General features: G+C 39.4%; 1 protein-coding gene across 1 annotated transcript in view; it reads left to right on the forward strand.

Annotated features, from left to right (window-relative positions):
- Positions 1 to 7473, forward strand: part of HELQ (helicase, POLQ like) — a 48720-nt gene extending 41247 nt beyond the window's left edge. The window contains exons 16-18 of the mRNA XM_081582329.1: positions 602 to 736; positions 4170 to 4300; positions 7422 to 7473. Of these exons, the coding sequence (XP_081438455.1) occupies positions 602 to 736; positions 4170 to 4277 (243 nt within the window). The 3' untranslated portion in view covers positions 4278 to 4300; positions 7422 to 7473. The remainder of the gene's footprint in view (positions 1 to 601; positions 737 to 4169; positions 4301 to 7421) is intronic.
- Positions 7474 to 11222: the final 3749 nt, after the last annotated feature.

Consider the following 11222-nt stretch of genomic DNA (forward strand, 5'->3'; position numbering starts at 1 on the left):
ATACTGACCTAAAACATTTGATTGGAGATCTGAACTAATGCCCCTCGCCTAAGTGCCCTAAGGGGTTTTTTATTTCTGTTTTTTTAATATTTAATTCATTCATTTATTTTTGACTGTGTTGGGTCTTAGTTGGGGCATGGGGTATCTTCATTGTGGCTTGTGGGACTTGTCATTGTGGCACGTGACTGTCTCTCTAGTTGTGGCATGTGGGTTTAGTTGCCCCACAGCATGTGGGATCCTAGTTCTTTAACCAGGGATCAAACTCATGTCTTCTGCATTGGAAGGTGGATTCTTAACCACTGGACCACCAGGGAAGTGCCCAGGTTTCTCATTTCTGATTGCAGCACACATCAATTGACTTCAGCTACACAGAAAGCTAGCTCTCTTGCAGTCAGATTGGAGCCACCCAGATTATTTTAAAATTCTTTTAAAACACTTTTAAAATTCCTTCAGATTCTGATGTGTTGTCTTTTCATATTTACTTTATTATCTTAGTTTATTCCTGTCTCTCACAAGTGAATTTTTCCCTTCAGTAAAACACTTAATTATTTTTTCCTAATCCCCAATTCTGATCCTAATGATTTTTATCAATACTTTGCAGGGTCGAGCAAGACAGTTATACAATGCAGGTTATAAAAGTCTAACGCACTTAGCTAATGCAAATCCTGAAGTGCTGATAAGGACAATTGATCATTTATCAAGACGCCAGGCCAAGCAAATTGTTTCATCAGCCAAGGTAAGCAAACAAGACATTTTTAAATCTTTATGATATTATACAGAGTAATCTCCTTATACTTTAGACATATTAACTACAGGCACAAAAATATATATTCACAATATGTGGATAAAAATAGTGCATGTGTTATGATGCAAGACTTGTTAAAAAGAGAAAAAGGATCTCCTAAAAAATAAAGGAACTTTTACGAGTTCATTGAAATATAAGGAACTCTGAACTCATTGAATTCTGCCTCCTACTACTCTTGTCGCAGAAGTCCTTTCCTCAGCATCCCCAACATCTGGGCTTCTCACCTTTAAACACTCTCACTGACAGGGAATTTACAACCTCGAGAACTAAGTTCTATTTTTGGACTCAGTGTTACAAAGAGCATCCCAGTATAAATGAGGCTGCCTTAAAATGCCTACCATGGCATCATAGTACTACCCTCTGCAACCAGGCTCTTCCTTGGTTCGTTTGGTGGTTTTTCACATACTTGAAAACAGCTCTTGTTGCCTCCAAAGGTTTCTCTTTTCTGTTTCTTTCACCTGTAGTCAACAGTCTGCTTTTAGGTTATTCGCCATCCGGTTACACTTTGCAAGGTGCAACCCAGTTTGTCACTACCCTCCTGTTCCACGTGGGTAAATCCATTACACAGCAGGTAGGGATTATTTGGACTGCCCAGGTGGCTCAGCAGTAAAGAATTCACCCGCAAGTGCAGGAGACATGGGTTCAATCCCTGGGTTGGGAACATCCCCTAGAGAAGGAAAAGGCAACCCACTCCAGTATGCTTGCCTGGAAAATCCCATGGACAGAGGAGCCTGGTGGGCTACAGTCCATGGCATTGTGTCTAAGAGTTGAATACAACTTAAACTAAACAGCAAGGGATTATTTCCTTCTTGATCTCAACTATATTTCCATCCTTGTGATCTAAATTGTATAGTTGTGTGTGTGTTTTTTTTAAAGTTCATTGTTATACTATTGTCATATATAAATTGAACTGACTGAAAAGTAAGTTTCCAGCTTACTTTTTTGAAAGGCTCTTCTGTGGTTTGTATTACTGTGATTGATCTTCGCGACAGCCCTCTCAGGACACTACAACTTGTCGTATTAGATAAGCAGTTCTTTGAGTTGATAGGGTTGAAATTGTAGTTATTTCATTGCTGGAGCACCTAGCACGGTATTCAGCTTATAGCAGATGTTTAACAAATCTTTGAATAAATAAATAAATGATATTTAAAGAAATGAAGTGATTTACCCAAGGAAATACAACTAGTCAGTAAGTAGTAGAGCAAGACTATAGTGTTAGACTATATATTATTAAAGATACAAAGTGGAACTTCAATGGTGGTCCAGTAGTTAAGACTTGGCCTTCCGATGCAGGGGGTATGGGTTCGATCCCTGGTCCAGGAGCTAAGATCCCGCATTCCTCACAGCCAAAATACCAAAACATAAAACATAAGCAATATTGTAACAAATTCAATAAAGACTTTTAAAGTGGTACACATCAAAAAAAAAAAAAAAGAGGATACAAAGGGAGCTGCAGTAACAATGGCCAAAATATTTAATAAGTGACTTTAAATGTTAAAAGTATTAGACAAGTTCAGGCACAATAATGCTCATAATGTTATGCTTCATATCAAATTGGTAGAGAGAGTGGTTTTATCTTCTATGATTTTTATTGACCTTTTTGTTATAAAATGTTGTAAGAGAAATAGTCCAAGGATTTCACACCGATATACCCAAACCCAGCTGCAACAAATACCAACATTTGATTTCTGTTGTTTTTAAAGAAAGGGGAAAAGTCATTATTCAAATATTTATTGACATCTACTATGTACCAGGTTTAGAAATACTTTCTTTGTTTATTATGCTCCTTTTGAAATTAACCATGTTAGTTTTAGGAGCTTGAATAAAAGTTTTCTTTGAAACATTGATAGTGACAGCTTATGGCAAATGGTGCCACCGGATTCGTGGTCTCTGAAGGAGAAGATTTAACTCCAAGACCAAAGAAGATTCTCAGTCACTCAGAGCTTTGTGTACAAAATTTTATTTTATTTTATTTTATTTTTTTACAAAATTTTATTTTAAGGTGACAGAACAGAGAAAGCTTCTGACATAGACATCAGAAGCGGGTAGAAAGAGTACCCGCCTCACTAGTTTAAGCTGGGCCTTATGTACTTCTCAACTGGCTGCTGAGAATAGATAAAAAGAATACCTCAAGGTTTTAAGAGTTCCACCAGACCCTTTCCCAAGGCATACCTCCTGAGATAACTTTGGCACAAAATTAGCCAGGTAGAATGGGTTCAGGGCAATGTCTCTGGGCTAGATACACTGTTGCTGTGTAATCAGGGGTACAAGTCTTGAGAAACTGATTCCCAAACAAGATTTGTTACAATTATATTCATTAACATAGAGCCTAAGAAAAGCATTTCCATGAGTAAGACATTGTACTGTGTGATCATTAGTTCAGGATCTAAAGAAAGGCCAGTTCTTGGGCAAGATACATTGTCGCACAAGGCTTAAGGAAAGCATGAGCCAGCATGTTCACTTCCTCCTTCAGTTCGGTTCAGTTGCTCAGTCATGTCCGACTCTTTGACCTCGTGGACTGTAGCTCGCCAGGCGTCCCTGTCCATCACCAGCTCCCGTACCAAGTGTTATTATTTAATCATGGCAAGTGAAAGTGAATGAGATGACTTTGTTATTGTTCAGTCGCTCAGTTGTGTCCAACTCTTTGCAACCCCATGGACTGCAGCATGCTTGGCTTTCCTGTCCTTCACTATCTCCCGGAGTTTGCTCAAACTCATGTCCATCAAGTCAGTGATGCCATCCAACCATCTCATCCTCTGTCGTCCTCTTTTCTTCCTGCCTTCAGTCTTTCCCAGCATCAGAGTCTTTTCCAATGAGTCACTTCTTTGCATCAGGTGGCCGAAGTATGGGAGCTTCAGCTTCAGCATCAGTCCTTCCAATGAATATTCAGGACTGATTTCCTTTAGGATTTACTGGTTTGATCTCTAAAGGGCCCCAAGCTTTAACTCTCTCAATAGGTTTTTAAAAGATAGCATACTAAACTGTGAGGATTAATAAAATCTATATATAAAGGGTAACATTTTTAAGAACCAATTACATTTTTTCAAAATTGTCTTAAATTTTATAGGTTAAAAGTTAATTTTAAGTGGCTGAGTCTTCAATAAAACAAACATTTGAGAGTATTAAAGCTCCGTTATTTTTGGTATACCAAATGCAGTGATCAGCTAAAATGGTTTTAAATGCCTCAGCTTCATTTACTATAATTGCTTGTTCTTAAGTGACCATTTTTCAATCTCATTATTAGTTTTAATGTCTAGATTATGCTGATACCTAAGGATTCAGGTATTGAATAGATGGTGGTAAAATGTTAGCAGTTCCCTAACAATGCATATTTTCGCTTCACATCTTGATTCTTTTATTGTAGATGCTGTTGCATGAGAAAGCAGAGGCTTTGCAAGAAGAAGTAGAAGAATTATTGAGATTGCCTTCTGATTTCCCTGGTATTGTGGCCTCTTCCACTGAAAAGGCATGAAGCTATCTGATGAGCATTTTTAAGTATGAATTATTTATTGTACATGCATTTTATTAAAGCTCTCCTATAAGTTATAAATGAAAAAAATATATTTTAACTATATATTAAGAACTGTGGCTGATGTTTGAATATTCCTCTTATCCATACTTGCATAAATAATTATGCATTATTTCTGTGATCAAAAGTCTGGTGTCCACCACAAAATGAAATCCAACTTTCCCAGCATATCCCCAGCCTACTTTTGCAACCAGACCTTTCATTATCCTCTTACCCATTTCTTTCATCAAACTGGACTATTTGCAATCCCAGAATTTACCCTGGGATTCACAAACCTGCTATTTCCTATCTGCCTTATGCTGTTCCCAGTGCATGGAAAATTATCTTTAAAATGTATTATATACTCTGTTTCAACTAAAAATGCTCAAATACTGTCTCCTCTATGAAATTGTCCAAGTTCAGCCTTATCCCCACCCTATCCATGGGTTCTTTCCCTGCTCTAATTATTGTGAGCCCCACACTTATGTCCAGGTATTTATTAATGCTGCTAGTCTGAAAGCCCCTGGAGGGCCAAGACCTGTGTTATGGTCTTTGTATGCCACATAGCACCTACACAGTTTGCTGCACAAAGTAAGGACCTCTGTGAAAAATGAATTCTTACTCAAATTGATAATTTAAAGATTCTCTTTAAACACAACTTAAATATTACCTCTCCCCTCTCCCTTTTCTGATTCTTAGCTCAAATGTAGATGACTGGTTAAACTGGGATAAGAGTAATAACTATTACTATTTATAAGTGCTGAACTGATTTAGTTAAAGCTTTCCTCATGTGTCTGAAAGACATCCATTGGTAACTTTGCAGATAGATCCACAGTCTAAGTTCTTTGTGCCTCAACATTTTAGCTCATTGTAATATGGGCACACCTCAGAGATGTTATGGGTTCAGTTCCAGACCACCACAAAAAAGTGATTGTTGCAATAAAGCAAGTCATATGAATTTTTTGGCCTCCTAATGCATATAAAGTTATGTTTACACTATACCAGAATCTATTAAGTGTGCAGTAGCATTATGCCTAAAAGAAAACAACATATATACCTTAATAAAAAATATTATTGAAAAGTTCTAACCATCATCTGAGCCTTTGCTGAGTTGTAATCTTTTTGTGACAGTGACATCAAAGATCACATTAACAAACATAAGAATAATGACAGAGTTTGAAATATTGTTAGAATTACCAAAATGTGATACAAAGTCAGCAAATGCTGTTGGAAAAATGATGCCGATAAAATTAGAGTAATTTGACCAAGGTCCTGTACTATTGATATTTGTTGCAAAGCCGGGACTTCAGACCTGGGCAATCCCAATCTAAAGTCTGTGCATGCCTGCTCAGTCACGTCAACTGTTTGCAACCCCACAGACTGTAGCCCACCAGGCTCCTCCGTCCATGGGATTTCCCAGGCAAGAATACTGGAGTGGATTGCCATTTCCTCCTCCAGGGGATCTTCCTGACCCAGGGATCAAACCTGCATCTACTGCATTGGCAAGCAGATTCTTTACCACTGAGCCGCCTGGGACACCAAAGTCTGTGCACTTAACCATTATACCGTCTGGCCTTGGTAGAATTTTCCCCATTTTGTCCTTCCTGAGTGTCTCTCTCACCCGACCTTGATTTTGTCTCCAGCATGACATCACACTGCCACACCTCACGCCCTCATGTAAGATGCAGGACAGCATCCTAACGCCCCGGTGGAGTCCTGGGCTGCACTGCATGTGTTCCATTTGTTGCAGCTAAAAAAGTTGTAAGAGAGCAGCTGGCCCGCCTGCTGGCTGCTTGGGCTCAGCCATGAGGTGTCCACAGTAGAGTCTTCAGTGTTTTAACATCTAGACACCCCAACTCTATTAGTTTGCCCAAGTGAGTAAGGCTATAAGTAAGCCCTGATTCTTGCTAATCAATTCATGAGACTGATATATAATTTATTTTATTAATTTATTAATATTAGAGGCAGCAGATTGGAGGGATACCTTTTCAGAAACTAGAAAACCTGTGCCTGCAGTTTGGGACCATCTGTCCTGCCCCCAATCAGTGTGTCAGTAAGGTGAGCCAACTGAAAGTGTACCAAGGGTAGTGATGGGTGACCAGCCCTGAACGATGTTAAAATATAAAGAAATTGACAGTTCAGCTCTAGAGAAAAAGAGAAAGGTAGGTTAGTGGGAACATAATAGAGAATAAAAATAGATTCAAAGACATTTAAGAACTTAATGTGTAATAAACATGGTTTTTCAGTTTTGATTGATAGAAGCCCAAGTATATATAGCTTAAACAAGACAATGTAGTGGCCACATTCTTAAACCATGACAGCAATAACACTGGTCTTGGAGCAACTGGAACCAGAGAACAGCATCTCAGGGCTTGCCACCTCTTCTTTGTCAGGCAACTCTAGACCGACTGACTCAATGGCTTCAAGATGAAAGCAGAAAGAGCTCTCTGCTGCCATCCCCAGGTGGAGAAATCTCTGAAGAGATTCTCATTGGTCTAATTCGTCCTTTGCCCGCCTCTGAGGCCAAGATCTAGAGTTTTTGCTTTGTGTTAGTTTTTTCCAAAGTTGGAGAGACGGAGTGGTGGGCAAAGAAGTACAGGGAACACTTAAGTCACAGTGGAGAAGATGGATCACTCGAAGAATTGTGTTCAAACAACGGCTGCATCATGTTTTAGGAAAATATTCAGCTGAATTTCAACTTGTATTCTTAAACCAACTTAAGTTATAGGTAAAATGAAAAGATTTGAATGTGGACTTTTTGATGGTGTCATCTGACTTCTCTGAAGCATCAAGAAATGTACCCTTAGTTCCCTTGTATTGAGCTTCTACACATTAAAATTTCATCAATTCCAGTGTTGCTCTCCAGCTTTCCTTTTTGGTTTTTTTCAAGCTATGAGCAAGGTTGCCCATTTCTAGAATGATTAACTTCACCAAAACCTTTCTTGTGTCCTAGCTTTTTTAGATTTGCATTATGAGCTTAAACAACCACCACCAAAAGAAAAAAAAGAATTATTTTTTCTTTTGGGTACATCAAATTTTTGATCAAGTTTAAGCATTTCAAATGCAGCTATCCTCTCAACAAATATCCAAACTGCTATTTTTTTTCAGGAAGGACTAAGAGTCACTACAGCTTTTGGATTCCATACCAATATGACAAAAAGTAGCACAAGGACACGTAAGCATTGTTATACTTAATTTTCTTTGACAATTTCCAGTAATTTAGAATCATACTGATAAATTTGCATTTTCTTTTGTTACTGTCAATGATAAATAATAAGGATGACAATAAACCACCATTTATTGAGGGCTTACACTGTTCCAACAATATGTTAAATATTTTGTATGCTTAGAGATTCCTTACTGAGGAATCTGAGGTGCATTATCGTTTTCTACCGTATGTTACAAACGAAGAAAGTGTGGCTTGCCCAGGATCACTCCATTGATAAGGAACAGAGCCTAGGTCACAGCTAGATTATACTGATAATTCTTTCTTTGTGTTTATTCGCATGGGAATGGCAGCCCTCTCCACTCTTCTTACCTGGAGAATGGATAGAGGAGCCTGGTGGGCTATAGTCTATGGGGTTGCAAAGAGTCGGACATGATTGAGTGACTAACACACACACACACAAATTAGCATTATAGGCTGCCTTATGTGTGTTTGGAAAGTAGTTGATCAAGATGGCAGACAGCATATATAATAAGCCTTCCTCCTGCCTAAAATGCTATGAAATAATGACAAATTTGTTGTGATAAATTAGCATGCTTCATTTTTAAAATAGTCTTTTGATCCCTGTCTTCCGTAAGTGGTTGTCCAAGTGATATGTGGTCACTTGAAGTACTGGAAGACATGATAATTCTCTTTCAGGAGAGCTTATGTATGTAATGAAAAAAAATTTGCTATTAGAATTAAAACTGCCACTCTAGAGAAAATGAATGGTTTTTCTCTAGCTGAATCAAATGTATTAGATGATTAAACCTCCCCCAAAGGAGATTTATAGAAGTTAACTGTGGTAAATACCTACCATTTTTATTAATTGCATCTTCTCCAGTGAAAAGATTTTTTATTTATCCCTTCAACAACTTAAGTAAAATGTAGAAGTTCTATCCCTACTTGACTAAAACAAAACAACAGCAAAAAAGATCTGATTATCACGGAGATTGGAAGTTTGTATCCCTAACTTCTGAGGGGTTTTATGAGCCATGTTGTCCATGATATTTCCCTTAAGTTTGTCTTCTGTCTTCAAAGAGGCATAAAGTGTGTTGTTATAATAAAGAGATGTGCATAAAGCTAGGGAAATGTAGGCTACCAGCAATGTAAGTATAAAGAACCAGCTATTATAATGCTGTGTGCTAAATCAGCCTCTTTTATAATAAAACATAATATTACTGTATGATCACACACAAAATTGGGAAAAATCTATTCACTCTACATGAAGTACAGTAACACTAGTTTAATTCTTTGTAAATTTGTAAGTACTTTGAGAGTCTACTGCCCATTCTAGAAATGATGAAAGAATTCAGCATGTTGCTGAAATTCGTCAGAGTCATTCAAAAGCTCAATGGAAACATTTTACTGAAATGCATTTTACTGAGTAGTGTCAATGTGCTTAGTTTGATGATAGTTACAGGTGGAAAACAAGAGGAAGAATATCTGGTTCTTGTTTCTTTTAGGAGCAGTAGAGCATAAACGGCTTCCCAGGTGATGCTGGTGGCAAAGAACCCACTAGCCAATGCAGGAGATATAAGAGACGGGGATCGATCCCTGGGTCAGGAAGATCCCCTGGAGTAGGAAATGGCAACAACCCATTCCAGTATTTTTGCCTGGAGAATCCCATGGACATAGGACTTTGGCTGGCTACCATCCATAGGGTGGCAAAGAGTTGTACACCACTGAAGCAACTTAGAATAAGTACATGAACCATGAGCCACTGCTGGTAACATAATGAAGCACTACATAACAAAGATAAGTGCTTATAAGGCACTAGAGACAGAGAAGTGGGAGGTGATGTCTTTTAGGGAGAACTGGTGAAAGAGGTCAACCATAGACTAAAAAGAAAAGAACAGAGGGCTGGGAATGTCTGAATAGAGGGAGCAGGGCAGGTGGGGGAGGGGGGACATGAAAGACAACAGGAGGGTTGACTTCTAGCTGAGCTTCCGGAGGGAAGGCTGCAAGCCACACCATCTGTGTATTTGTGCTCTTGAAGCAGTAACTAGAAACCACAAAAGCAGCAGCAGGTGACTTGTGCTGAGCCATCTCTACAGTCTCACCTGGATCACCTTGTGATCAATGAAAAGCCCTGGTGAAACTTTACCTGACAGGTGGACACGTGTGACCATGAGCCATATGGAGATCAAGTTCACAACGTTGGCCTTGTTGACACTATGGTCTCTGTCCAGTCCTTGCTCCCTAGGGCAGAAATAAAATGTCTGAGCTTTGTCAAAGATAAGCTGGACACTAGGTAAAGCGGTAAGGATAGAATTTATTCAGTACTGAGTGCAGAGTGACTACACTGAAGCCTTTGACTGTGTGTATCGAAACAAACTGTGGAAAATTCTCAAAGAAATGGGAATACCAGACTGCCTTACCTGCCTCCTGAGAAACCTGTATGCAGGTCAAAAAGCAACAGAACCAGACGTGGAACAACGGGCTGGTTCAAAATTGGAAAAGGAGTACGTCAAGGCTGTATATTGTCACCTTGCTTATATAACTTAAATGCAGAGTACATCATGCAAAATGCCGGGCTGGATGAATCGCAAACTGGTATCAAGATTGCCGGGAGAAATATCAACAACCTCAGATATGTGGATGATATGACTCTAATGGCAGAAAGTGAAGAAGAACTAAAGAGCCTCTTGATGAGGATATAAGAGGAGAGTGAAAAAGCTGGCTTAAAACTCAACATTCAAAAAACTAAGATAATGGCCTGCGGTCCCATTACTTCATGGAAAATAGGGGAAATAATGGAAGCAATGACAGATTTTATTTTCTTGGGGTCCAAAATCACTGCAGATGGTGACTGAAGCCATGAAATTAAAAGATGCTTACTCCTTGGAAGAAAAGTTGTGACCAACGTAGACAGCATATTAAAAAGCAGATACATTACTTTGCCAACAAAGATCTATCTAGTCAAGGCTATGGTTTTTCCAGTAGTGATGTATGGATGTGAGAGTTGGACCATAAAGAAGGCTGAGCGCCAAAGAATTGATGCTTTTGAACTGTGGTGTTGGAGAAGACCCTTGAGAGTCCCTTGGACAGCAAGGAGATCAAACCAGTCAATCCTAAAGGAAATAAACCCTGAATACTCATTGGAAGGAAACTGATGCTGAAGTTGAAGCTCCAATACTTTGGCCACCTGATGCAAAGAGCCAACTCATTAGAAAAGACCCTGATGCTGGGAAAGATTGAGGGCAGGAGGAGAAGGGGATGACAGAGGATGAGATAGTTGAATGGCATCAGCGACTCAATGGACATGAGTTTGAGCAGACTCCAGGAGACAGTGTTGCAGTCCATAGGGTCACAAAGAGTCAGACACGAATTAGCAACTGAACAAGTGCAGAAGTGATGGGCATTTTTATGGGAGAATCAGGGGGCAATGGGGAACAAGCGGGCACTCCAGCAGTGTGTGTGTGTGTGTGTGTGCGCGCACGCGCGCTTGTGTGAAAGTCTATCAATCGTGTCTGACTCTGTGACCCCATGAACTATACAGTCCTTGGAATTCTCCAGGCCAGAATACTGGAGTGGGTAGCCTTTCCCTTCTCCAGGGGATCTTCCCAACCCAGGGATCAAACCCAGGTCTCGTGCATTGCAGGCGGATTCTTTACCAACTGAGCTATCAGGGAAGCCCAAGCCTCTGTTTATTCATTGGTGCTTATCCAGAGGAGAAGCAAGCTTCTAGTATCTTTATGACA

This window comes from Giraffa tippelskirchi, chromosome 1 (assembly GCF_054371585.1).
Source record: "Giraffa tippelskirchi isolate mGirTip1 chromosome 1, T2T-mGirTip1v1.2.pri, whole genome shotgun sequence".
Lineage (NCBI taxonomy): Eukaryota > Metazoa > Chordata > Mammalia > Artiodactyla > Giraffidae > Giraffa > Giraffa tippelskirchi.